The sequence below is a fragment of the Balaenoptera physalus genome, assembly GCF_965194825.1.
Source record: "Balaenoptera physalus genome assembly, chromosome: X".
NCBI lineage: Eukaryota > Metazoa > Chordata > Mammalia > Artiodactyla > Balaenopteridae > Balaenoptera > Balaenoptera physalus.
Genome location: NC_138903.1, coordinates 105,094,544 through 105,122,451, shown reverse-complemented (window position 1 = coordinate 105,122,451; position 27,908 = coordinate 105,094,544). Strand labels below are relative to the sequence as shown.

Below are 27,908 nucleotides of genomic sequence, written 5' to 3'. Positions count from 1 at the left end.
ACTACTTCACAGTAAAATACAAAGCTAATCCTCTGAAGAAAAGGCGCCTCGGAGAGCTGACATTTAAAAAAATAAAAAGGGTAAAATACATTTCAAACCCAAGTCCCTCCCAAAGTACACGGTCCCACTGTCAGAAACCCAGGGAAAAGCGTCAGGCGAGCTACTGCTGCCAAGAATCACCTGTGGGAGCCTTCCAGGGACTTAACAGAACAAGGTTCCCAAGCCTCAGAGAACCTTCCAAAAATCCCCTTCCCGGAGCCCCGCCCCCCGCTTGTTACCATAGTGCGTCAAAGGCCCGTAGTCGTCAGAAAAGGGAAAAAAACTTACGTCGCGCGAGACTCAGTGACGGGATTTCGAAGTTAGGGAACAGCCGCGGCGCAAGCGCACTGGCCTCACAACCTCGGGGCTGCACGCGGGTAGGTAGACTAGAGGAAGGGGAGGAAAGCGTGCTGGTGTCTTTTTTTTTTTTTTCCTTCCCAGTGCAGTGCGTGAGTCTGCGGATAGCCGGAGGTGCGGAGCGCGGGGCCTGGCTCGGCCTCCCCAGCGCGCGTGTGACTGCGGCGGGTGCCCTCCTCCTGCTCCTCCACGAGTTGGAGGAGTGCAGCGGGCGTGCTCCCGGGTTGCCGGGACGCGAGCTCGTGCTCGCCTTTTCAGCGGTCGCCCGTCACGCACACACTCCAGTCCCCTGAGAGTTGGTCTTCGCGCCTCGGCGCGCCCCTCCTCACCCGGCCCCTCCCACCGACCCCCGTTCCCGCTCGCTCCTGGTAGCGAGTTTGCTTCATCCCTGGGGTCCCTGCTTGGGGGCGGAGAAGATGGCTGGCGGACGTCTGCTGTTGGGGGGCGACTTCCTGTCGCCGCCGCCGCTGCCCCCCCTCCCGCCGCCGCCGCTGCCGCCCCTCCCGCCGCCCCCGCCCGAGCCAGTGCTGGAGCAGTGGCGCTATAGCCACGAAAGTGACTGGCAGTGGGCTCTGCGGCGCAGCTTCATCTGTCGGCACCTGCACAGCTATCCCGGGGCTGCCCTAGACCAGCTCCTCGCGCTCTCCGCTGCCTGGACCAACCACGTTTTCCTGGGCTGCAGGTGAGGAAGGTGTGAGGGTCGGGTTAGGGACCCGGGTCGGGGGGGAATCGGCGATGAGGGTCGGGATAGGGACGGGGGGGCGGGTATGGATGAGGGCTTAGAGACTGGAGATTTGGAGGTGCTGGAGGGAGGACTCCAGAGGGCTCACTGTTGGCCTGGGGGGGGTTGGCCGAGCTAGGTGGCAGGGGATGACATAACAGCTAGAAGGGTGCGGGGATCGCGGGAGCGGCCCCTCCAGGACCAGGGATGGAGATAAAGAAGCGCCTGGGAGAGGATTGTTGAGAGGTGGTCATTGTGATGATGTTTTTGGAGGGCGTGGGAAATGACGAATAGAACCTCGGACCTGCGTAGGACCTTCCAGGGATGCGGTATCCGCAGAGAATATTCGACAGTCGGGGCTTCGAGGGTCTGTGGGGGGAGGGGAGGGTGACTCTTTGGTTCTAATTCTAGTCTCCTCCTGACTGGCCTCCCTTTCCATCCCCGTTAAATTAAACAACACCAGCCCCGCAGCTGGTTTGTACTGGCTTATTCTGGGGAGGCGGTTTGTGTGAGGTCTCTCAGCTGCAGGGCCCGCCTTTCTTGTAGATTTGCGCATAATGTGTCTGGACGCAAACAAAGAAATGGATATATCTACTGTAAAAAAGGATTGCCCTCATTCACCTTAATTGTCATCAGAAGGATTAACATTTGGCCTCTGGGTGAGGGTTTAGGTATGTGTCCCCTCCCCCCCTTTCCTAGAACCTGGTGCGTGTTCTGAATAGGCCTCTTTGAAAGCTCTTTGCATTCAATGGAGACTGCGGTATGGTTCCAACGCATTTTTTTTTTCTCAACAGACTACTTGGACCACTGTCCTACAGAACCCTCAAACAGGCCCTATACTAGACTAATCATTCCTTTGATAGACTAAGAGGCTTCTTTTTTTGACACTCTTGCCTCACGGTGAATTTTTTATTAGGAAGGATGGGAAATTATGGAAAATGATCAGATCAAATTCAGCCAGTTCAGTTTCAGGAATGACTGTAACAGATATAGATAAATAGGATTGTCTACTGTTAGTGCTTAATTGTTGAACATAGCATCCAGCGTGATACTTTGTTCTGCTTTCATAACACAAATGTGTTTTTTTCTATCTTCTCTAGGTTAGTGTAATTTCTGCCTCCAGAGAGAATGATTATTTCACTGGAGGAACTGGTTACAACTGGGGAAGCCTCAGTAATTAATCAAGTCAGATAAATCTAATTGACCTTCACTTAACAATATTGTTCTGGCAGTAGAAAAGGTACCTTTATTCTGTAATCATAGATCTCCTTAATATCACGGAAGGCCATGGGGAATTTGAATCCTTAAAAAAAAGAAGTTACATAGGTGAGGAGAATAACCATCCTTTGTGTTAATGATAAATCTTACCTTCCCACAAGAATGTAAGCTCCTTTGGGGAAAGGGTTTTTGCTTTCTTGTTCACACCTTTATCCTCAGTGCCTAGAAGAGTGCCTTCTTCATAATAGCTGCTCAGTAAATATGTGTGGCATGAACAGATGAATACAGCTTTGTAATGTACAAAATACTTAAAATATTTATGTATCTCATTTAATACAACAACCTTAGAAATTGAGTGGTGTCTCATTTTTACAGCTAAATCAATGGAAGCCAAGAAGTTAAGTGACTTTTCCAAGGTCCCATAGTTGGGGCTGGGACCCAAGTCTTCCGATGCTCTTTCCACTGAGACACAGCTGCTATAGGGAAGGATGGACCAGGAGTGAAAGCAAGTAACAGACAGAAGTCATTATTATCTCTCAGGATTTCATCCCAAGAACAACAGCAGCCTTGAGCATAACTAGGGCATTAAAAACACAAACAGGGCCAGTGATAGTGTTAAAAGCTCAGGCATCCAGAGCATTTGTGTGTATGCACTCACCCAGGCACATTTGTGTATAGTATATATCAACACATGTATTGTCATCATGTTGCATTGTAGTTAAGTCAATTCAATCAATACAAGAATTGCTATAACATTATCCAGTAGCTTAACTGAAGAGTAATGTTTGCATTGTACCTGACTACTTAGATATAGGAGAAATGGAAGAGGCAATAAAGAATCTTGGAATCTAGGGACCAAGTGCAGTCTTCCACTTTAGGCAGGCTTTATATTAGCTGTCATCTTCAGGTGGGTAAAATCTGTATTCCAGTACTTGTTAATGTCGATGTTGGCAGAGCTCTTGTTTTCTGGTCTATTCTTCTGTGAGAGAAGACTCTTCTTTTCTCCCAAGGGAACTGTGGAGTACATGGTGACACAGCCCATTCTAATCTAAAATTGTTAATTTGTTGTTCAAGGCTCATCCCTTGACTTACAGAACAGATTATAAACAGTAGCAAGAAGGTAACTCTTTGCCTTTTGTTTCCCACTTGCAGGACTTTCTGTGTTCTGATTTAGCTGGGGCTGAAATAACTCCTAGGTCAAGGACATCTTTGAAAACTCCTTGATCATAAGACCAAGCCAGGAGGAGCTCAAATGTGCAGGGAAGCAAACCATGTTTCATTCTTTTTGGTGATAGTGGTGATTGTCAGAGAACAAGTTTGAATATCTTCTTGACTATCTGTAACATGTTTCTCAGACTTAAGCAAGCATCAGAATCACCTGTTAGGCTTGTTAAAACACAGATTGCTGGGCTCCACTCCCAGAGTTTCTGATTCAGTAGGTGTGAGGTGGGACCCCAGAATTTGCATTTCTAACTAATTCCCAGATAATACTGTTGATCAGAAAATGCTCATCCAGGGACTACACTATAAGAACCATTGCCTTATAGGATAAAATAAAGCAATGTTTTCCAGTCTGCTTTTTGATCATTTTTTCCCTCATACGCTAGGCAATGAGGAAGCCCAAATAGCTGAAATTATTTCTCTTCACTTTTTCTTGTCTGCTTCATAAAAGTAAACAACCTGTTAAGATTGTTTTCTGTAGGCAATTTCTAAGATATGTCTTGTGGCTAATGAAAAGTTAGTGCAGTCTTCTAATCAACTACGTCTACAGCACTGACATAATTGTTCATATGAATGCCTAGGGACCTCTGCAGTTTTTACTTAAAATTGTCAATAGTGTATGTATATTTAATAAAGCAGAATGTTTGGTTAACTGGAGCATTCAGTTTTCCAGTCATTCTTCATCAGTAGTATTAGAAGCAGAATCCTGGCCTAATTACCTTTGATGAGATATTAATTAATAGAGAAAATATACCCTAAAATGAAATCAGCTTTGCCACCTTGATTATTTGTCTCTTCCTTGTTGATTGAAATTGGTGTTTGGAAGGTAGATGCTGGCTGGGCTCATGTTGTGAAACTAACCTCGCACATAGTAGGTAGAGTTTATCAGTCACCAGCTAATGAAGTGTGAGTGGGAGCTTTCAAAAGATGTATCAATAATCTTGGTTTTATGTTATTCACTGACTATGTTAGGAGTCTTAAGAATAGTTTTGCATAAATAATTTTATACTTGGAAATCCTAATCTTTGCTTAGTTTTCAAACCTCAGCTTTTTTATTTGGACCTAGTAGAGCAGTTTAATAAATTAAAAAAAATTGAAAGCATCTATTACTGAATATTCATTAAATTTCAGGTGCCATTGTATATCATAAGTATACACCTATATGCACGTGTCTTTTTTCAAGAATGTAAGATTCATGAAGTCAGATGTCTGTCCATTAGACATCATCTTTTTGTATGCTAGGTATGGTGGGACAGTTGTGATTTCCTAAAGCTTGGAACATAATAAACTATCTTTGGAAACCTTAAAGACCTGCTGGGGCTTTTTGGTTTTCTTTTTTAAGCATTTACAACCAAATGGGTGAATTAACAGACTTAACTACATAATATGCATGCATCTTAAAATTACTCTATTAGACTTGCCTTACTGACACTTTACATCATGGTCCCACCGTAAGATAGAATACTATATAGCCATTAAAACTCCTGTGGTAATGACATGGAGAGAAAGTTTATGACATAGTAAATTAAGAAGAACAACACCCGCCCCCAGCAGATTACAAATCAACATAGATGATCTGATAGTGATTTTTTTTGCGGTGGTGGGGGGACGTGGTATGGGAAGCATAGAAAAAGGAATAAAAAGTAAACCCCAAAATGTTAGTGAAGTTATCAGTGGTTGGGTTTGTAGGTGCTTTTCTTGGTGGATTCTCTAAAATTTCTGGAGTAAAGGTGTTCCTTTTAAATCCACTACAAAAAAAAAAATACACTATGGAAAACTGAGTAATGAAAGCTTTACTGCCTTGGCTTATTTCAAATTTGTGGAACCACTTCTTTATCCCTGGGTAGCTACTCTCTGGAGACTGAAATCCTAGTGGTCTTCATAGTAAAGATTAATGTAAAGATTAATATTTGCATTGTTCTTTGAATAGTCAAGTGTTAGGCACTATACGGTCTGTTCCATTATTTTTTCAGCTGGTTGGGCTTCTTCAGTATTATGACTTCCTAATAAAGGGCTGAGAAGATGACTGTTGGCAACTAACACAGAGGTTTATTTTTATAGCCTATGGGTGATGTTGAATTTTGTGGCAGATGTAATGAATAGAGAACAGTAAGTAGGTTTAATCATTACTAACGCTGGAAGAAACCTGAGAGAAAAAGTGAATGTGAATGGAGTGGGCCCCAAATGCATCATTCATGCACACTGTATGGCATACAGTTGTATACCGTATTTAGAATCAGGCTATAATTTAAGGTCTGGAGAATTTTGACTGGAATTCAAGGTGAGTGGGTTGGTTGTAGTACCAATTTTGGTAGCAAGAGTGGCAATACCAGTTTAAGATTTGTAGACTTCATCTCACTTTCATAATCTTTTGTTTTCATCACCTTGGAAATTGGACTCCCAAATCTTAATGAAAGTGATATATACAATGTATGACGTTTTAGGCAATGTTTTTTGATATTTAGGTAAGAGTAAATAAAAATAAAATTACTCTTGGCGTTTAAATACTGGTGTTAGCAGCAGCAGTTATCAGTGGGAAGTGTGGGTTACAACTGGGCTGGCTTCCAGGTAATCTGTCAGTGAAGGCCACCATGTCACTTCTCTGCTTTGCAAGGAAAGACATCTGAAGGGTGTGGAACCTATTGTGTTGAAAATGGAAAATGTTATCCTCCTTCAAGTTCAGAACCGATTCATGTAGAGGTGTGCTAGTCACTCATTTTCAGAACTTTCTTGGGGAATTCCCTGGCAGTCCAGTGGTCCCTGGTAGGCTGGGAAAGGCTCTGAAGGTAGGAAGGGTGAGTAGATCCCCATGATAACCGAAACTTCACTTGAGCCCATATTTTTGTTTCTCTGCAGGAAATTGATATTCTGTCAAGCTCCAATCTACTTCATAAAGGAGTCCTTTTAAAAATTGTATGTTTTAAAGCTTTTTATTATGGAAAAATCAAACACACAAAAATAGTTTAGTGGACACCCATGTGCCCATCACTCAGCTTCAGCAATTATCAAGTCTGTCATGCTACCCTTCTCATTTCATCTTGCCCCCAGTTTTTTTGTGGGTGATAGTCTAGAGTATATTAAAGAAAATCTTGACATCATTTCTCCTGCAAATACTTTAGTATATATCTGTACCAGGTAATTTTTCATAATACCATTATTCATACTCAACAAAATTAACAGTAGTTTCTTAAAATCATCCAATGCCTAGTCCATGTTTAATTTTCTGCATTTGTCTCAGGATACCTTTTTACAGTTGGTTTGATTCACAATCCAAACAAGGTCCACGCATATCTGGTTGATCTGTCTCCTTTAACCTATAACCATTCCCTCACCCTTTATTTCATGCTGTTTATTTGATGAAGAAATGGGCTGTCACATAGTGTTTCCTTCATTATGGATTTGGCTGGCTGTATTTTTTTTTTAATATTTATTTATTTTGGCTGCACCAGCTCTTAGTTGCATCATGTGGGATCTTCATTGCGGCATGTGGGATCTTTAGTTGCGGCATGTAGGCTCTTAGTTGTGGCATGCATGCAGGCTCTAGTTCCCCGACTAGGGCCCCCTGCATTGGGAGCGTGGAGTCTTACCCACTGGACCACCAGGGAAGTCCCTGGCTGGCTGTATGCTTGTGATGGCGTTTAACATGTTTCTAGGAGTTAGGGGCTTGATTAGGTTTGAGTTCAATTATTTGGTGGGCAAGAACACTTTTTAGATCTTTGTCCTGTCATATCACATGAGGGACACAGGTCTGGTTGTCCAATTTTTAGTGATATTAAGATTATAAAGTTCTCCACGAGCTTTTTTTAATTGAAATTTTTATTGAAATAATTATAGATTCACCTGTAATTGTAGGGAAATAACACAAAGCAATGCCCTGTACTCTTTACCCAGTTCCCCCCAGTGACAACATTTTGCAAAGTTATTGTATCATATCATAACCAGGATAATGACCTTGTTACAATCCACTGATTCTACACAGATTCCCCCAGTTTTACTAGTACTGGGGTGTGTGTGTGTGTGTGTGTGTGTTGTGTGTGTTTAATTCTAGACAGTTTATCACGTGTAGGTTTGCGTATCCACTACCACAATCAAGATATTGAACAGTTTCAGTACCACAAGGATCCCTCACGTGGCCCTTTTATAACCACATCCATCTCCCTCCCACTCATACACAATATTGTGTGTATCAATAGTTTTTTCCTTTTTATTGCTGAGTAGTGTTCTGTGGTGTGTGGTACCAGAGTTTAACCACCTGTTGAAAGACATCTGGGCTGATTGCAGTTTTGGGCTGTTACAAATAAAGCTGTTTTGAACATTTGTGTACAGTTTTTTGTGTAAACATAAGCTTTTATTTCTCTGAGATAAATGCCCAAAAGTGCAGTTGCAAGATTGTGAGGTAATTGCATGTTTAATTTTATAAGAAACTTCCAAGTTGTTTTCCAGAGTGTCATACCATTTTACATTCCCACTAGCAATGTATGGGTGATCCAGTTTTTCTGCATCCTTGTCAGCATTTAGTGTTGTCACTATTTTTCACTTTAGCCACTCTGATAGGTATGGAGTGATATCTCGTTGTGGTTTTAAATTGCATTTCTTTGGTGGCTAATGATGTTGAACATCTTTTTGTGTGCTTATTTGCAATCTGTATATCCTCTTTGGTGAAATGTTCTGTTTATATCTTTTGTTCATTTATATGTATGTGTACACATATATATGTATATACACATATGTGCACATTATATATATGTATATATCTTACTGTTGCATTTTGAGAGGTCTTTATACTAGATACTAATCTTTTGTCAAATGTGTGGTTTGCAAATGTTTTCTTGCAGTCTGCAGCTTGTCTTTTCATCCTCTTCATGGGGTCTTTTGAGAACAAAAGTTTTTAATTTTGGTGAGGTCCATTTTATTAACTTTTTCTTTAATGGATCATGCTTTTGGTGTCAAGTGTAAGAACTCTTTGCCTAGCCCTAGATCTTGAAGATTTTGTCCTGTGTTTTTTGTAAAAGCTTTTTAGTTTCACATTTTACATTTCAGTTTGTGATGCGTTTTGAGTTAATTTTTGTGTAAGGTGTGAGGTTTAGGTTGAGGTTGTTGGTTTGGCTTAAGGATACCCACTTGGTCCAGCACCATTTGATGAAAAGGCTGTCCTTCCACCATTGGATTGCTTTTGCAGCTTTGTCAACAGTTGAGCACATTCGTATGGGTCTATTTCTAGGTTCTTCCCCATCAACTTTTCATCTGATAAGCTTAGCAGCCATTGATGATCACTTATTGTTGCATTATGGGTCGCAAATTGGTAGTAATCTATCATTCCTTCATTTATTAGCTGGAATGCTTCTGTAAAAGAGATTTTCCTCATCAACTCTCTAGATTCTCTGAGGTACAGTCTGTACAGGAAAATGCCAGATAAATGCTTGCTTTCTTTAACATTACCTGTTTTTAATGATTTGATTCCCTACCATCCTACAAAGGTGACCAATAATGAGTTTGAAAGTATTATTATGAACTAATGGATTTTTTAAATATTTGATGTGTTTCAATCCACTGTGCTTATTCTTACTGATACTCAAGTTGGCTCACTTCTGAGTCCATTTGACACAACCTCTGAGATCTTTGACAGCTTCCTTGTTTCCAGGCACAAAAATATCTCCCAGGTTCACCTTATACATTTCTTGCCCCAGATTTGGATCCAACCATTTCTCTCAGGACTCTGATTCCTCTTGGTGGGAAGTGATAGAAACCACAATCTGGATGTTAACAACCCATCCCTTATTATTTATTTATTTACTTATTTATTTATTTGGTTGCACCAGGTCTTGGTTTTAGCAGGCGGACTCCTTAGTTGCAGCACGTGGGCTCCTTAGTTTCGGACTCCTTAGTTGCGGCATGCATGTGGGATCTAGTTCCCTGAGCAGGGATCAAACCCAGGCCCCCTGCATTGGGAGTGCAGAGTCTTATCCACTGTGCCACCAGGGAAGTCCCACAACCCATCTCTTATTAACACTCTTAGTACTTCTGTAACTATATTAATGTAATTATTTACATATAATATGCATATATGATAGAGAAAAATTATGAGTTTATATGGATACTTTTAGTTCAAATTAAAGATAAGGTCTTCACCTAAATTTTTTGATTTTTATGTTTGTATGTCTTCTAATGATAGTAACATAATTACTCATTTGATGCATAACTATTTTATGGCAGATTCTTCAGTTTTATAGCCAAGACACTCTGTTGGTAAAGTCCTGTGGGAGCAGTTATAAGATGGGTCATCTAGAAACTTTTTCAAAAACTGCATTCTTATCTGTTTTAACTGTAGATTATATTAATTTTAATAGATACAGCCCACGCTTGATGGAAAAAATTCTCCAAATGGCTGAAGGTATTGATATTGGGGAGATGCCTTCATATGATCTGATGCTGTCCAAAGGTCAAAAACGTCACCTCTCAACATGTGATGGTGAGTATACTTATTTCTGGAAGGTGGGATTTGAAGAAAGTGTGGCTTTTTTTAATGATATGAGTGTGGTATATGATTTTAAATAACATTGGTAACTTTGGCTCTTATACAAATGTAAAATTTTAACTTTTAGTTTATACATTTTTTTTTAGGATGCTAAATAGAACTGAAAACTAAGAATACTGAACTCATACTATAATGCTATCCTTGAAGTCCTTGCCATGGAACCTCCCTTTAAATAGAACAACCTTATACTCTAGATCATTTGAGCATCTAAGTAACTAAATCCTCTTGGATGAGTCCAACGTGGACCAATTTTCTACTAAACAGTGTTATAGGGAGAAAGCTCTAGTGTCTGGTATAGCCTCAGCAGAGTTCTTCCATAGCTTTAAATTTGATATCCTCCATAAATCATTAGTTTCCAGCTGTTTGTTCTAGAAATAAAATATAGCAAACACCTTTTTGTGCAGAATAAGTCAGAACTAAGATCTTGAAGTTGAAAACCTTTGGGATCTTTTGACAATTTTTTTTTATTTATTTGATTTTTTAGTCACAACTGTGTAAAGCACCATCACAGAGTCGGTCACTTCTGGTACAAAAGAGAGGCTTTGTAAATGCCTCTGCTCATCATCTCTGTTGCATTAGAGCCATCTGTTCCGTTTGCAGTCCTTCAGAAGGGAGCTTTTCAGCACAGGTGGTATGAGATCGTAGTGGAACAACCTCTTACTCGGTACACTTCACCTGTGCTTTAACTCATTAGATGCAGAAGCATCTACCAGTCATGCATGGTGGTGACCTGCATACTCGAGTCAATGGCATATTTCCTATCAAGTCTCTTCCCTTACACATGGAAAGACAGGGAGCAGTCCCTCCTTATGCTGGAATCTTACATTGATATTTGAGTCCCTTCACCTAAATGACCTGAAGTTTTTGTGATGGGAAGTATCTTGTACCAACAATATAGTTTGCAAAAATAATATGGTTGGTACTATTTTCCTGCTTGGTTCTTTTGAAATATTCCTTTTTTAATGAATTGTAAATTTCACTCATTCTATAGGTCAAAGTCCTCCTAAAAAGCAAGCCGGTTCCAAATTCCATGTGAGACCTCGTTTTGAGCCTGTACATTTTGTAGCTAGTAGTTCAAAAGATGAAAGACAGGAAGATCCTTATGGCCCTCAAACAAAAGAGGTAAATGAACAAACACATTTTGCCAGCATGCCAAGAGACATCTACCAAGATTATACTCAAGACTCTTTCAGTATACAAGATGGAAATTCTCAGTATTGTGATTCATCAGGATTTATTTTCACAAAAGACCAGCCTGTAACAGCCAACATGTATTTTGACAGTGGGAACCCTGCCCCCAGCAGCACATCACAGCAGGCAAACTGCCAGTCAGCTCCTGAGCCTTCACCATCACAGACATTTCCTGAGTCAGTGGTAGCCGAGAAGCAGTATTTTATTGAAAAATTAACAGCAGCTATCTGGAAGAACCTTTCTAATCCAGAGATGACTTATGGATGTGATAAAATTAATTACACATATATGTTAACTCGTTGTATTCAGGCATGTAAGACAAATCCTGAATATATATACGCTCCTTTAAAAGAAATCCCTCCTGCTGACATCCCCAAAAATAAAAAACTTCTAACAGATGGTTATGCTTGTGAAGTTAGATGCCAAAATATCTACTTAACTACAGGTTATGCTGGCAGCAAGAATGGTTCCAGGGATCGAGCTACTGAGCTAGCTGTAAAACTCTTGCAGAAACGTATTGAAGTTAGGGTTGTCCGACGGAAATTCAAACACACGATTGGTGAGGACCTTGTGGTGTGTCAGATTGGCATGCCTTCATACGAATTTCCTCCAGCTCTGAAACCACCAGAAGAGCTGGTGGTGCTGGCTAAAGATGCTTCTGGGCAGCCAATTTTTAATGCTTCTGCCAAACACTGGACCAATTTTATCCTTACAGAAAATGCAAATGATGCAATTGGTATCCTTAACAATTCTGCCTCATACAACAAAATGTCTGTTGAATACAAATATGAGATGATGCCAAATCGTACATGGCGTTGTCGAGTGTTTTTGCAAGATCACTGCTTAGCTGAAGGTTATGGAACCAAAAAAACAAGTAAACATGCAGCTGCTGATGAGGCTTTGAAAATCCTTCAAAAAACACAGCCCACTTACCCATCTGTCAAAAGTTCACAATGCCAAACGGGCTCTTCACCCAGGGGATCTGGGAAGAAGAAAGATATAAAGGATCTCGTAGTTTATGAGAATTCTTCAAATCCTGTGTGCACGCTGAACGACACAGCTCAGTTTAATCGAATGACAGTTGAATATGTCTATGAAAGAATGACAGGACTCCGATGGAAATGCAAGGTGATTCTAGAGAGTGAAGTAATTGCAGAAGCAGTTGGAGTGAAGAAAACTGTCAAATATGAAGCTGCTGGGGAAGCTGTGAAAACCCTCAAAAAGACCCAGCCGACTGTCATTAACAACTTGAAGAAAGGAGCTATTGAAGATGTGATTTCAAGAAATGAAATTCAGGGTCGCTCAGCAGAGGAGGCTTACAAACAACAAATCAAAGAAGATAACATTGGAAATCAGCTGCTGAGAAAGATGGGTTGGACGGGTGGTGGTTTAGGTAAATCTGGTGAGGGCATTCGGGAGCCAATCTCTGTCAAAGAGCAGCATAAGCGGGAAGGGCTTGGTCTTGATGTAGAGAGGGTAAATAAAATTGCCAAGAGAGATATTGAACAGATCATCAGAAACTACGCCCGCTCGGAGAGCCACACGGATTTAACTTTCTCTACAGAGCTGACTAATGATGAGCGGAAGCAAATACATCAGATTGCCCAGAAGTATGGTCTTAAGAGTAAGTCTCATGGGGTGGGCCACGATAGGTACCTGGTGGTAGGTAGAAAAAGACGGAAGGAGGATTTACTAGACCAGCTCAAACAGGAAGGCCAAGTGGGGCATTACGAGCTTGTGATGCCTCAAGCAAATTGAGATCTTACTAATTTATTTTGTAAATGCCTAATGAGGCAGATTTGTGAATAAGAGAAATGCTACATGTTCTGGTTGCAGAGTATATTCATTCTTAAGATGTTTCACCTTGTTCATTTCATATAGTGCTTTATTAGATACTGGAACTTGAAGAATTCTGTCCACTTGTATTAACTTAATCCAGCAGATAATATTGTGCAGTTACTGTTTGCGTCTTTGATATTGCTGTGTCCCTCAGATTTTAGTAGTTTGTACAAAGCAAGAACACATATCCAAATGGAATTTCACCCCGAGAAAGAAATTCCCATTTTAAAGGGCATAGCACAGCAATTTGCAACAATATGTAAAGTTGATACTAACTACAATAAAACTACAGTCTTAATTCCAGACTTAACTGAAAATGTCAGGTCATTTTGTATTACCTATTTTCATCTTTATGTGAAGCCAGTTATAGAATGTTTAATAGTAAGTTGTGCTGTACGTGTAAATGTCCTTACCAACTAAATGATGTAAAACTTTCTTAAAGTAATTTTAGTGTTCATTTATTTATAACTTCTACCATGTGGTTTCCAGAATATTGGAAGTGATATACTGTATCTTGTGATATATGAGTGTTAACAAATTCTAGCCTTCATGCTGAGAGAGCACTACTTGAGAGAGCAATTGAAAAGTTCCCAAAACTTTGATTCAGTCTGAAGAAAGGAAGCTGGAACTGTCTGTTCTTGGTGCCTTGCAGAGAGACTCGCAGCAACTCTCCGTTATAGCTTTCACATGATTTGGGTGTATAGCACATCCAAGGTGGCCACAGCTGTGGTGGAGCTTGGTAAAAGACTGAAGATACATTGGTGCTTTGCTGACAAGGTTAGTTGGCTGGTCCCTCTCTCAAAAAGCTTATTTAGCCCCCAAAGCCAACTTTGTAACATATTTAAAACTGCTATTTTCGCTTATTTCTGGAATGTAAAAAAAACTGTATAAAAAGGATTAGTGTATGCTTCCTGAATAAAAAGGAGCCAAAGTTGATCAAAATGGTGGTGTGCTTGTTTCTGGGAAGCAGGCTGGTAGCGACACTTTGGGTCTTTGGAGAAGGGAAGTGGCGTTTGCACAAAATATTTCAACACTTAGAGCACATGTGGATGAACATAATGACCTAGCAGATAGGAACAGGCAGTCAGCCACCCATCACGTTTTCTCTGGGGACCAACCTGCTGGCTGCAACCAAATCTCAGGCTGTTTACTTTTACGTGATTTTGTTTTTGTATCTCAGATAAATCAAGTGTTAATATTCAGAGATGAATACTGACATTGATAAACACTTCCAATGACTTCATATTTAGAACAATTAGGTTGATTACAGTGTCTTAAAACATTTAGCACCAAACTTGACATGTAATTGGCCCACAGTGAACAATTTCCTTTCCCCTCTTATTTATATTTTACATTAAGAAGCTGTCCATTGTAGTTAAATCAATATTTAAAAAATATAAAGGGATTAACTTTTATGCCTGGACCTCTGTGATTTTTAGTCACCTACAGTGTTTAACACAGTAAGTGATGTTTGCTTTCCACTAACTTTTTTGTCCTGCAGTATATGGCCTTTCCTAATGTTGGTAGGAAGGGAAATGAGGTGTGCATTTTATTTTGGCACTTAATGTTTTAACAGTGGCAAGGGGAACTAAGCTAAAGTTTATAGATTTTATAGGATTTTTTTTTTTTTTTACCTATAAGTCTCATGCCAACTTTGAGAAGCTGTGGTTCAATTAGTGTTAGAAAAGTCAGGCTTCAACTCTCTTGGGTAAGAGTGGCTTTGGGGATTAAGGAGTGTGAAAACTCATTTCTCTACATTTCTTTCCTCTTCCCAAAATGATGTGGGGGCTGGAGGAGCAGGGTAATGTTACACAAATCTGGTTTATCTATATAAGTTCAATAGAACAGAATATTAATATAGTCAAAGTTAAGCTCTGAAATAATGGGGCCAAGTGTATATTTGGTTCTTGATTTGAGAGTCCAGATTTCCTAACTTCTTAGATCAGCCTTGGTATAGATGTGGAATTAGGGTGACGTCATTTAACTCTGCTCGAGAATAAAGAATGTTGAGAAATGGGTTTGGCAAAAATGAGCTGCTGACAAACCCTGCTGTTCTATTTTGTCCCCTTTTTGCTGGTTCTTGTATTTTCCCTTTCTTTGAGACGGCAGTCGTTTTAACCCGGTAACCTTGCTATAAAACCTGCGCAGGTACATGAGCAGTTTTAAGTTTTATTTGAATCACTTAATTATACTGAGGAACTAACTCTGCTTTCAGTTATATATATATTTATAGCTTTGAGGCTCACAGATCTATCGTTTAGATTTTTTTCCCTCCCCTTTGATTATAAAATGAATAGAAATTTCCTGCATTCTGTTGGGATTCTTTTTAAAATAGTATACAGTGCATTCACTGTGCTATGAGTAACTCCTGAAGCTGGAGATCGGTCCTAAAGAAAGGACTTTAATTACAACTTTGGTTCTTCATCATACCCTCTTTGCCACACCAGCAGGTGCAGAATTGAAGGTTCAAGTTCAGTTCTGCCATTTAAAAGGGCACCTCACAAATCTGGTTTATTGTTATAAATTATTGTATGCAGGCAGCCTGTGGCACTTGTTTAAAAAAACTGTAAAGAAAAAAGGCAAATTAGCATTAAACTTTGAAGTGAATGATTTGTGGTGCCTTTGACCGTGGATATGATGCTTTGGGAGGTCAGCTTGTTGACGCCGTTGTAAGATTTTAAAAGGATTATCCCATGAAAGAGATTGGGAATAGTGTTTCTCAGGAGGTGTACAAAAAAAATATTAAACGTGCACATTCCCAATCTCACCTTAATTTTTTCAAGTATAAGTAACAGTGTCAAATATATTTAAGATACCCAGCCACAGGACTTCCCTGGAGGTCCAGTGGTTAAGACTCAGTGCTTTCACTGCTGTGGACCCGGGTTCAGTCCCTGGTCGGGGAACTAAGATCCCACAAGCTGCACAGTGTGGCAAAAACAAAAAAAAATGGAACAAAAAAAAAGATATCCAGCCACAGTAGGATGAAGAAATTTATGTAAAACTAATCTGCCAAATAAAGACCAATTTAATGTCATTCTACTTTGAAGTAGAAATGGACTTGAGAAAGTGAGTGCATTTAAGGAAGTTGCTTCTAGGTGAAACTAACCGGTTCATGTGTTCAGTGTAGGATGAGCTCCCTCATGTTGAGGCTCCTTTAAGTGCCATGTCTTAGAGGATGAGTGGGTACATACAGCATAAGGACTTAATTTCAATTAGCGCCCACCCCCCTCCCCAAGAAGTGAGTTTCCACAGTCACTGTCCTTGTCTCTTTAAAATGAGATAGATTGCTCCTCAGAAGAAAGCAGAGTTTTGTTTAAACAAGGTAACACTGAGGATACCTGTACTCCCAAGCTTTACCTGAGACTTAAAATACCATTTTATTATTTAGTTTGTTTTTTAAGCTAGGGCTTTTTTAAGAGGTGGAATGTCAGGATCAACAAGTTAGATCTTGGTCTCTGAGGATGCTGGTAAATCTCCAGGTTAATTCTCCCCCCTTACCACAATTTCATTCCCTTGATTGACTATAATATATGCTGAAGTAACTTTGTTTTACCTAGTAGATTTACATTCTGTTTGTTAGCATGTTTAAAAAAGCATTAAACACTTATGACTGAAAAGAAAATACGTCCTCTCCAGCAGTATCTACTCTTCTCCCTCTCCCAAAATCTATTTTTGCTTTTACCATAATTTTTATTTTAAGGGGGGGAATGAGTAGATGAGAGTCCAATAAATTCATACTAAAAGTTTATACTGAGCTAAAATATAATTATACCTTGACTACAAATTTTTAAGGTTATTTTTATTTACAAGTTTTGAAAAATGTACATTTTTTTTACATGGGTTACTTGTGCAAAGTTAACTTCATAAGAGTGATAAATGCACAAAAGGTGACAATGGAACATCAGACAAAACATTTACAAGCTTTTTCCCACACTGCTACTTAAAGGTACTGTCAATCTAAAAGTATAAATATCCAAAGAAAGATCGCAAACATTGACTTTAAGGTTCTTATAATACTGAAAGGGAGGAAGAAACTAAAGCATGAAGCATTAACAGAGGATTTGAGTGGTTTACCACAGACATGTTCCCTTCCTTGGGTTAATTAAAACTCTAAAAAAACAATGATTATAAATTTGTTTATCTAGGGTAGCACTGCTCCTTTAAAAGGATTAAAGGATCTCCAACCTTCCCTAGCTTAAAAACTCATGATTGTTTCCATTCCTCTGCTCCCACACCTCTTTAAAAAGTGAAAATCCAGAAGACTTCAGTATTCTGAATGTTAGCTTGGGTGTGTCCATTGAACACCTTGCAAGGAGAGGAAGTGTCAGTTACTATGATTGATTGCTGCACTCCTTTGGCTGAGCCCTTTAACATTCTCCTTCCTACCAGTAAAAAGCACGATTCATGTTAGTTAGGTATTAGTATCATGGCCTTTTTAGCTTCCATTGCTCTTTCAAAATGGATGTTTATATGGATTTGTTTCCCTGTTTTCTATAGGCCATATTCCAAAAATTCACTTCTAAATCCAATACAAGTGAAGGACCAGCCAGGGTGAAACGCTTCAGTAATCATTCATTCTGTTAAAAATAACATTCTGGTCATCAAGCTATGCGTAAGCACCACTTGTAAAACAATTCATTTTAAAAGCTTAGTGTAAAGTACAGTAACACAATACTGCCATAAAACTGGAAATGAGACACAACAGAAAAGGAATTAAGCATTAGTGACTTTTTGCACGTAACCCAGGTACAGTACATTTGATCTCATAGAGGGTGTTTTCTGATGTTTAAGGAGAGGGTAGAAGGGGTAGGAAAAGCCTGGCAAGGGAAGATGGAAACAGCACAACAGCTATTTTGCTTTTAATAAAGTAAATGTAATGACACTGACGAATAGGAAGGTGACAAACACATCAATATATATTTTTCTTATGACCAGCTGCTTCTTTTCCTGCACCCGGGTCAACAGTCACGCCAGCTCTGTTCTACTATCGCAGAAACACGTTTTTCATACTCCCGCTTGTTCTCCTGGTACAGCTGAGCAGCCTGGCTGTTTGCTGGACTATTGGGATTGGGTTCATCCAAAAGAGACTATAGAGACAATTTGTAAAAAGTCAGTTCCTCAATGCAAATATATATATATATATATATATATATATATATATATATATATATATATATATATATATATATATACACACACATGGTTGGCCAAAAACTTTGTTCAGGTTTTTCGTACCATCTTATGCAAAACCTGAACGAACTTTCTGGCCAACCCAATATGTATCTTCAACACACTCGAATTGTCCTAGGTAGCAGCTAAATTTGCTCTCTTAGCATAATAATCTACAGTTACATTAATCTGCTAGTAGCTAGGCAAACATATATGTTTTCTGGTGGGTTAGGTCTTACTGACCTACTTTTTACTTCTGACTTTCAAAAACAATTGCTAATATAAGCATATCAAAGGCCATAGTCACATTAAGGAAAATTCACCTGTATGGATGTTAAAATGGAAGACACATCATATGTTGGACTCCAACGGTTCTGAAGTATGTCCAGACATATACTACCATCTGCATAGACTAAGAGCATAGAAGTAGGTTATGTTACACATAACAAAACCATTAAGGTTTTAACATCATAGTCAAGACAAATACAGTCAAGAATACTTTGCTTCTGAGGTTTAAAAAAGATTACTAAGCTGCTTCTTAGTTACCTTCCTAAAAGAAGTGTCATAATCACTACTAGTGAAACAGGATGATCAGAGAATGTCAAACATAATCAGTATAAAACTGGAAGATACTTAATGCTTGTTATTCTGAAAAGACTGCCCTGTTATCCAGGAAACCACGCACAATTGCTAAGAGGGTTCCTCATCATCGATAGACTTATGGGAAATTCACTCCACTAAATTTTTAAACTTTATCTCCTATCTGAAATAACCAAGATAGCTCAGAGTTCACAAGGTTTCATTTTGGTATGAAGGTAAAAATATCTGATACCCTGGAAAATACATTATTAACCTGAATAAAAGGCAACTTGTTCTAGGCTTATTACTAGGAAAAAAAATAAAAGAGCAAAATAGTAAGTTAGAATCACTAGGAAAAAAAATAAAAGAGCAAAATAGTAAGTTAGAATAGTAAGTTAGAATAGTAAGTTAGAATAGTAAGTTAAAATCACCAAGTAAGTTAGAATTCCAATATACCGTATACCTGGACTCAACCACAGAATCTGATATTCAGTAGGTCTGGAGTGGGGCCGGGACATCCGTGGCTTTTAAATGTCCCATGCTAATTCTGATCTGCATCCAAAGCTGAAAACTATTGCTCTAAATGCTAGTGAAAATAATCACAACACAAAACTACCCCAATCTGGCCTTATATTAAAAGGAAACCTCAAGAACATCCTTATTTTTGTTTAGTAAGTAAATGATAAAATCATCAAAACCAGGAGGCTCTCAGATTCCAAGCAAAGGCAATGTCCCTTCACTGCTTCAGTTCTAGGACCACAGACCAAGACAGCAATAGACCACCATGAACAAGTTCAGGTTTCAGGAAACAGCAAGATGCCTAGACAAATACTCAGGTGCTACAGACAAATAGGAAATGTGGAATACCTCCCAAATAAACAGTGTAGTAGTTTAAAATACTGTATTAAAAGTGATACTTGCCATTTGGATGAAACATTTTAGAGACAAATCTAACCGTAGGTGGCTTATTCGGATATTCTTCAGTGAATTCTATTGTAAGCTTAAAGGTTCCTGTAATTAGAAAAGAAAGGGTTAAGAAAACCTATTTATCACTTTGTTGGGTAGTACTTTGTTTTTAATACTACATGACTTTTTTTTCAAGTATTATATGAAATAACGCAAAGATATAGAGTAGAGAGGAAAGAGACCAGGTAAGAGATACAGCTCCAGGGATTGCCCTAAAAATGGATGGACACTGTAAGAACCATCACTCAAAGGTGATTTGTTTTCTGTTTTTCCATTATTCTCCCCCAAACTTAAATACAGCCATCTTAAACTCAAAATTACTGCCTGCAGGATAACTTTAGCCACTGTACATTTTGAAGACATCCTTAAAATGACAAGCAACTAGAGCCAAAACGTGGCTTTCCTCCTTGAAAAGACTGAAAGACCTTAATAAAGGCCAATTTTAATCAGCTGTCATCTTAAGTGGTGATTTTTAAATGCACTAGAAAGGATGAGAGCACAAAGTTCAAAAACCAATGCTAGAAATACAAATCAATAATCAAATTATTTTTAAAATAGCAGGGAATAAGAAAAGTGTTCACTGGCTCCTCTTCATGTAATAGCAACTCTATAATGAAAACATAATTGAATGTAAGCCAGAAAAAACTTCACAGTCCCTCTTTAAAACCCTTAAGTATGACTCACAAGCTACTTCACTATAAAACCAACTCAATTATTCACACTAATGGTAGGAATTAATGGCAGAAATAATTTAAAAATCATATTAGATTGCATTCATGTCTCCAGTAAATTTCTTTCTAATGATGTTTGTTTACGCTACTATTGAAACAAATTATTTTTCTTGAATATGTGTCAACTAAGGTAGCAGGAGGCCCTAAAGCATACTAAGTTATAGACTTATAAGAAATGGACAAACTGGATCTCATTCAAGAATTGTTGGGGACTTCCCTGGCGGTCCAGTGTTTAGGACTCTGTGCTTCTACTGCAGGGGACACTGGTTCGATCCCTGGCCGGGGAACTAAGATACCGCATGCCCCACAGCGCGCCCCCGCCCCCCACCAAAAAAGAATTGTTGGATGTTGTGATTTGGGGAGATTATTTTCTTCAAAATGTTATTTTTAATTGGGTTTAATAAATTCAAGAAAACAATTGGGCAATTGTTTTTTCCTGACTGAAATTTCTTCAAGTAATCTTAAGGAATCAGTTATTATCTAAGGTGATGCACGTTCCACTATATTACTCTGGTCCACTTAATAAATTACTTATTCTAATACAACAGACCACACTTCAGATAGAGTATAAATTGTTACTGGTTCCTTCCAGTTAGCAATTTATTTCCTCCTAGCTTCCATTCCTCCTTTCCACTTAAGAAAAAAAGACTATAATCATTTTACTGCTAGTTGTTACATGTAACAATACCAAAAAGTGTGTTTCCTACCAGCAAGCTCATAGGAAACAATTTGCTAACAAAGTTGTTCTTGGTATGAACATGTGTCCCAAAGTTTCAGAATAATTTAAAATGCAACATATCAGACTTCCCTGGTGGTGCAGTGGTTAAGAATCCGCCTGCCAATGCAGGGGACATGGGTTCGAGCCCTGGTCTGGGAAGATCCCACATGCCGCGGAGCAACTGTGGCCCATGCGCCACAACTATTGAGCCTGCAGCCTATAGCCTGCGTGCCACAACTACTGAAGCCCACACGCCTAGAGCCCGTGCTCTGCAACAAGAGAAGCCACCGCAATGAGAAGCCTGCACACTGCAACGAAGAGTAGCCCCCGCTCGCCGCAACTAGAAAGCCCGTGTGCAGCAACAAAAACCCAACGCAGCCAAATATAAATAAATAAATAAGTAAATAAAATTTTAAAAATGCAACATATGGAGACATATTATATTCCCCAACTATTGTTACTCCCTAATCTTGAAAGGCAGATCTGAAGTTACTATGTATTATAACTAAGGACAAAAAGCAAAATATTTTGGAATGGATAAACATGCTATAGTCCATCAGAACACACTTCACCTTTATCACCACCTGGTCATAACTCTTCCTATTTTTGAGGAAGAAAGCATAGTTCTTTCTTTTCAGTTCTATTGATATTATAATACGCAAGAAAAAGTGGGAATAAGTGTTAGTTCAAAACTCTGAGCTTCCTTATGTATCTCAAGTATAAACACATTTGGCTCAGTGTTGATACCCGCTTAAATTATAGCTTAGAGATTCATCATCAAGAAATTGATCTAAAAAAACTGCTCGAAAATTGGGCAGATTTAATAGCATGCAGAGCTCCCAGGTACTTTAAATTAAAACCATCATTAAATATGATACCTAAAGGTGGTAAAGTCACACAGAAGGCAGGCGTAAGTGGAAACAGTGGAGTGCAGTGGGGCAGAGCAGAAGCTTTGTAGTCAGACAGATCTGGGTTCGAATCCTTGCTTTGCTACTTGCTAGTTATGAAACCTTTGGGGAAACTGCTCAACTTGACTAAACCTCAAGTTCCTCATCTGTAAAATAGGGTTAATAATAGTACTTGCTACATAACATTGTTGTGAGGTTTAAATGAGGGAAAGATGCACAGTGACATAAAATAAGTGCTTCATAAATATTTTAGTTACAATAATTCTACAGTTTCATATCTCTAGACCCAGCTGAAGGAGGCAAAAACCAAAAATCCAAACTTCACTATCAGTAAGAAAAATACAATTAATGAATTCAAATATTAAATAGTACTTTCTTTCTGACCTACATCAATCACAGTGAAAGCAAGTTGAGTACATATGCTGGTGGCTCACAAAACCCTTGACTTGAGCTTTCTGCCTAATGCTTGCCTAAAAGTTCAACAAGGTGGTTACCTAGCTACCAAAGAAGTTAATCAAGTCTTTAAGAACAGCTCATTTAATATCTTGAGAAGTGAAACCAAGATAATTTATATTCAATGTGAGTATAAATTAGGACGTACCTAAATCTTACTCAAAGCACACATTTAAAGGGATATTTCACACTTTTAGCCACCTTAAACAATGAGAACCTCTTTAGTACAACTCTCAATCCAATTTCTGAGATCCAAAACAAATGTTAAGGAAATTTAAAATCTGAGAATTAATACTACGCAATCGAGACTAGAGCTTGTCCTCTGAATATTTAGAAGGCTAGGCTTTAAAAGAATTGGAAACTTAAGCCTCACCATTGTTGTACACAATCTGTACTGATTTTTTATCTTCCTGAGGAGGTCACAAAATTGTAAGGAAAGTATCAATTAATCCATCTATGTATAGGGACCAGGAAAATTATATAAATGAGTTAAATGGCAGGTGTATGGCAATAGGGAGTGATATGGTTAAAGTAGAGAGTGTATGTTCTGCCTAAAGACAGTCACAAATACAATTTTTTGAAAATATTGTATTGGCCAAAGAAAGCACCTCTGTAGGTGTTTTCTGCCATTTAGCCACCAGTTTGTGACCCCTGAGGAGAAAGCAAAGTACATGTACTTAAAAAAGTTTTTTTTGATGACTGAAAAAAGTCTGATTTTTAAGATAATACCCAAATACTCTTCATCATAGGATTTATTTACCTTAAGAACACCCCTAGTGGACTTTGATTCATTTTTTTAAAAAAAGACACCAAATTCTTAAGAATACATCTATTATGAAAATCAAGTACTAGTATCTTACTGTGTCTATTAACAATTTTCAGATGATGTGATGGAGAATACATTGTTCCTTAGCCTTCATATTCAGCATACATACCAAGATATTTTATGAGGAAGTATCTCCCCCCAGTGTTTTGTTTGGTAGTGTAAGCTCTTGGGAGCATAGTCCTCTTACCTTCAAGTGTGTAAAGTTAAATCAAAATACCTTTAAGAGTTCCTTTTCTTAAAATTTCATCTCTTTAACTAGGGCCTGGCTGTTCCAGAAACCTCCACTACAAATGGTTTACAAGGAAGCAGCAGAAGTAGTTTTGGAGCTGTTGATTTATATAATACGTTGGCAACAGCAAAATCAACTATGCCACTTGTCCCTAATTGGGCCTTTCCAGTAAATTTCCTAACTGTAAATAACAGGTATTTTTAAATGGTCAAAAAATTTCTTGTAACCTTGGTCAGTGTTCTAGACACCTGAGAAAGCATCCATGGATAGCAGACTGCTCAAAAGAATGAATTAGAAAAGGGTACTGTCATTTAGCCTGAGTAATTCCTTTCAGTAATGTCAGGGTGGAGATACACATCATCAAAAAAAGAGCCAGTAATGTCAAGGGGGAAGGTCCAGGTAGATAATGGATTCCACAAGTACCTTTTCAACTCATACCACTTAAAACGAGAGAAGCACCCTTGAAATATTTAAGTTGCCAACCCCAGCAAAGTGGTGTACTATTAATAAAGCTGTGCCCAGCGTAAAGCAGTCTGAGTAAAATCAGGAGGAAAAAAGAAGCCAATGAAAACAAAGCCTGCTGGAGCTAAAGCAGATACACAGCTAATCTGCACATAAAACTTAAGTATGAAGAACTAGCACCAGTCTAGTAGAGGAAAATTAAGCTTAGCTAGCTCTTGCTACAGATCAGGATCAGTTCAAATGATTTACTGCACCAAAGTATCAATAGTATGGCTTGAGGATCCCACTCCCCTGCTGTCATTTCTTTTTATTGCAGCACTGAAGAGCAGTGATATCTACCCAGTGGGTGAAGGTAGAGAGGAAACTACAAGTATTTAGGTTACTGTCTACAGTCTTCTAGGGAAATCTGAGTGTTTGAGACAAATCATAGAATTGGTTAATATTGACCTACCTCACAACATCTTGTGGTTGGTAGCATCAAAAAGCAAACTGACTTGGCAACACAAGTTTGTACTTAGTAGTTTGCAGAAATGTTTTTGTTCCCGCCTTCAAACTGAGTTATGTGCATATGTGTGTGCATATGTGTATAATATCTCTCAAATGCTATGTGACCAAAGGAAGGTAAGTCATTGAGAAAAAAATAACAGAAAGATCCTTTTCTTTTTAAAAATACCTCAAAATATTAAAGATGTCGATTAGTAGTTCAAATACTTTTAATCATGTTTTTAAATGTATTAAGCTTTCAAAAACAATTAACTACACACACACAAACACACACACACATACACACACACACAATTGAGTGCACTAAAACTATATCAATGTTAATTTCCTGGTTGTGCATAGTCATTCAAGATGACTTGTTACCAAAGGGGCAGGGGAGCAGGTGAAGGGTATACAAGGTCTCTCTGTAATATTATTTATTACAACTGCACATGAACCTATAATTATCTCAAAATAGGAAGCTTTAAAAAAATCCTTAAAAAGCAACTAACGTGGGGCTTCCCTGGTGGCGCAGTGGTTGAGAGTCTGCCTGCTAATGCAGGGGACATGGGTTCGGGCCCTGGTCTGGGAAGATCCCACATGCTGCCAGGCACCTGGGCCCGTGAGCCACAACTACTGAGCCTGCGCGTCTGGAGCCTGTGCTCCGCAACAAGAGAGGCCATAATAGTGAGAGGCCCGCGCACCGCGATGAAGAGTGGCCCCCCGCTCGCCGCAGCTAGAGGAAGCCCTCGCACAGAAACGAAGACCCAACACAGCCAAAAAAATAAATAAATAAACAATAATTAAAGGTGCTAATAATTAAAAAAAAAAAAGCAACTAACGTGTGTTTTTAAAGGTCAAACCTAAACCCATTAAAAATCATGTACCTGTAAGTACGTGTAGTACCTTGAAGTAGGTTGGACACTGGTCAAGACAGTACATTAAGGCTCCCCTCAACTGTGAAACTGCTTTGAGATTACTGACCATCAAGTCTTGATAAAAGCACATACTGAAAACTCATTTAAAAATTAGAAACATTATGCTCAATCTGGCTATTAAAGGTGCCATTAAAGACCATCTTAAAGCAGTGAGGCTGACAGGCACTCAATGCCAGACTGTAGAAACCAGACAATTGTGTGCAAGGGATTCTTGCATCCATTCAACATCCAACAAACACACATTAAGCACCTGCTGAACACAGTTCCCGCCCTTGTGAAGAATTCTGAATCAAATGGTCCCTGGGGTCTCTGAGCCTATCAGCAAGTGGTTGGGTTGACACTTACTCAGTATCTTGATGGGGGGCTGAATTCAGGAGGATCACAGCCCAAACCTCACAGACCCTTAACATCAGTGGTATGATGCTCCTTTTACTGCCTTACCCAGATTTTTTTTTAAGAAGCAATAAAAAAGGTGCAGTTCTAGTCAAGCGGACAATAGCCAGAACAACCTGCCACAGACTGGATTCCACTCAAGCCTTTAGTGGGCAGAGGCTAGGGAGAAGCGGGTTCCTAAGTAGGAGGCACTTCCAGGATGACTGGGAACCCTTTCCCCAGATGATCAGGCTCCTGAAAGGTGGGTAAAGAAACTCTCTTACCATCCTCAAACGGGGTCCCTTCAGGCCTGCAACACAGAGAAAAACCAATCAGTTCCCGCTTCGGGGACTCCCCTCTCCCCGATTCATCTGAGGACATGGCTATTACGAGCCCTGCTCGCTCCACCGCTGGTAAACCACCGCTTCCCGGGTTGCAAAACCACTACCAACAGAGGTCTGGGGCTCAGAAACCCCGGGCAGGCCGCCGCGCCGAAGCGCCACCACTCCCCGCCCCGCCCCCCTTAGAACCCCAAGCGGTTCCCCTGGCAGCGGGAACCGAGCTAATCGAGGCACAGGCTCCGGGGAGGCGCCTAGGCCCAGCCAGCCCCAAACACTCTCCCTCTGCCCCCGCTTCCGCACCGGGCCGGTCCCGGAGGGCACACGCGTCCCTAGCCCTCGCCACCACCCGGAACGCAGACTCACCCAAAAATGACCGCGTTCCAAACCATGATGTTGTTCTCGGACGGAGCTCCGCTGACTCCGGCTGGAGGATCCTCCTGCAACCTTCAAGGAAACAGACAGGGGGCCCGCGATCCGGCACCCGCTCGCTCCGCCGGCCGCCCCGCCGCCCGCCCGGCCCTCCGCCGGCCCCGCCCTGCGCCCCGGCCGCAGCCCCGGGACCCCGGCGTCCCGGGCGGGTTACCTCTTGAAGTCCCTCATGAGGCGCCGCCGAGCCGGGGTGGACATGTCTCTAGCGGGGTCAGGGGTGGGGCATACACCGAGCTCTTGGGTCCCCGCGGGCGGTAAGGCGGCCGAGGAGGCTGGGGAAGCTGATGGAACCGAGGGGGACGCTCCCAGAGGAACCGCGCTGCCTCTCCGAAGTCGAGGGTCTGTCTGGCGCCGGCTGAGCACCACCCCTGAGTAGACAGGGGCTGAACCAACCTAGAAGGAAAGGGCGGGGGTGGAACGCCGATCGCCGGGCAGGCCGTACCAAGACGGGGCGGGGGGGGGGGGACGGAAAGTTGCTTAGGTCATTAAACCCGGGCGGGAGGCGGTGGGGGGGGCGGTGAGAGGCGAGCTGCGGGCCGCACGTAATTGCCTGGAACTCACTAGGATCGGGTGGTGGAACGGGGTGCACCTCTATTTGCCAATTCTAAGACGAACCCCGGGAAGCTCTTTTCTGTTTTCCTTTTTCTTTTTTCTTTCTTTCTTTCTTCCTTTCTTTCTTTCTTTCTTTCTTTCTTTCTTTCTTTCTTTCTTTCTTTCTTTCTTTCTTTCTTTCTTTCTTTCTTTCTTTCTTTCTTTCTTTCTTTCTCTTTCTTTCTTTCTTTCTTTTTTCTTTCTTTCTTTCTTTCTTTCTTTTTTTTTTGAGATCAGATCACTTATTAAAGTGCGCACAGTGGCTGAGGGGGGAGAAGAACGATGGAAGTCCCAATCTCGAGATCTCGAGGTGGGAGTGGGCGGAGGCAAAACCGGTTGTCCAAAAGCCGGAAGTCTAGGGGACACACCCCCTGCGGACACTGGAGACTGGGGAGGAGGGTGTGTGACTGCTTAAAATCACTGAAAATCCAAAGAATAAATCGACCTCGACTATGAGGTCGAGGGTCCCTTCTCTATGGAATGTGGGTTCCTTGTCTATGGGATGAATGTGCGGGTTTGGGTCCTAACATTTAGGCCAATGATCACCCCCAAAGCAGAATGAAATGGTGTTGTGTGTCCTGGGGGAGGGAAT

The 27,908-nt window shown here is 40.3% G+C and overlaps 2 protein-coding genes and 2 long non-coding RNA genes across 4 annotated transcripts in view; 2 read left to right on the top strand and 2 right to left on the bottom strand.

Annotated features, from left to right (window-relative positions):
- Positions 1-27,908, bottom strand: part of LOC309652119 — a 424,346-nt gene that overhangs the window by 147,736 nt on the left and 248,702 nt on the right. The gene's annotated exons all lie outside the window — the stretch shown is intronic.
- Positions 399-17,148, top strand: NKRF (NFKB repressing factor). Its single transcript, XM_082445513.1, has 3 exons — positions 399-1,078; positions 9,904-10,025; positions 11,083-17,148. The coding sequence occupies exons 1-3, from the start codon at positions 813-815 to the stop codon at positions 13,038-13,040; spliced, it is 2,346 nt and encodes a 781-aa protein (XP_082301639.1). The 5' UTR covers positions 399-812; the 3' UTR covers positions 13,041-17,148.
- Positions 16,906-27,847, bottom strand: UBE2A (ubiquitin conjugating enzyme E2 A). Its single transcript, XM_082445619.1, has 7 exons — positions 27,287-27,847; positions 26,880-27,118; positions 26,660-26,740; positions 26,240-26,265; positions 19,791-19,880; positions 18,614-18,702; positions 16,906-18,208 (listed from the first exon to the last, which is right to left on the bottom strand). Exons 2-7 carry the CDS (start codon positions 26,921-26,923, stop codon positions 18,080-18,082), a joined length of 459 nt encoding a protein of 152 aa, XP_082301745.1. The 5' UTR covers positions 26,924-27,118; positions 27,287-27,847; the 3' UTR covers positions 16,906-18,079.
- LOC309652115 lies at positions 18,709-19,882 on the top strand. The gene is made up of 2 exons (XR_014258594.1): positions 18,709-19,246; positions 19,278-19,882. It is a non-coding gene; the product is annotated as an uncharacterized lncRNA (long non-coding RNA).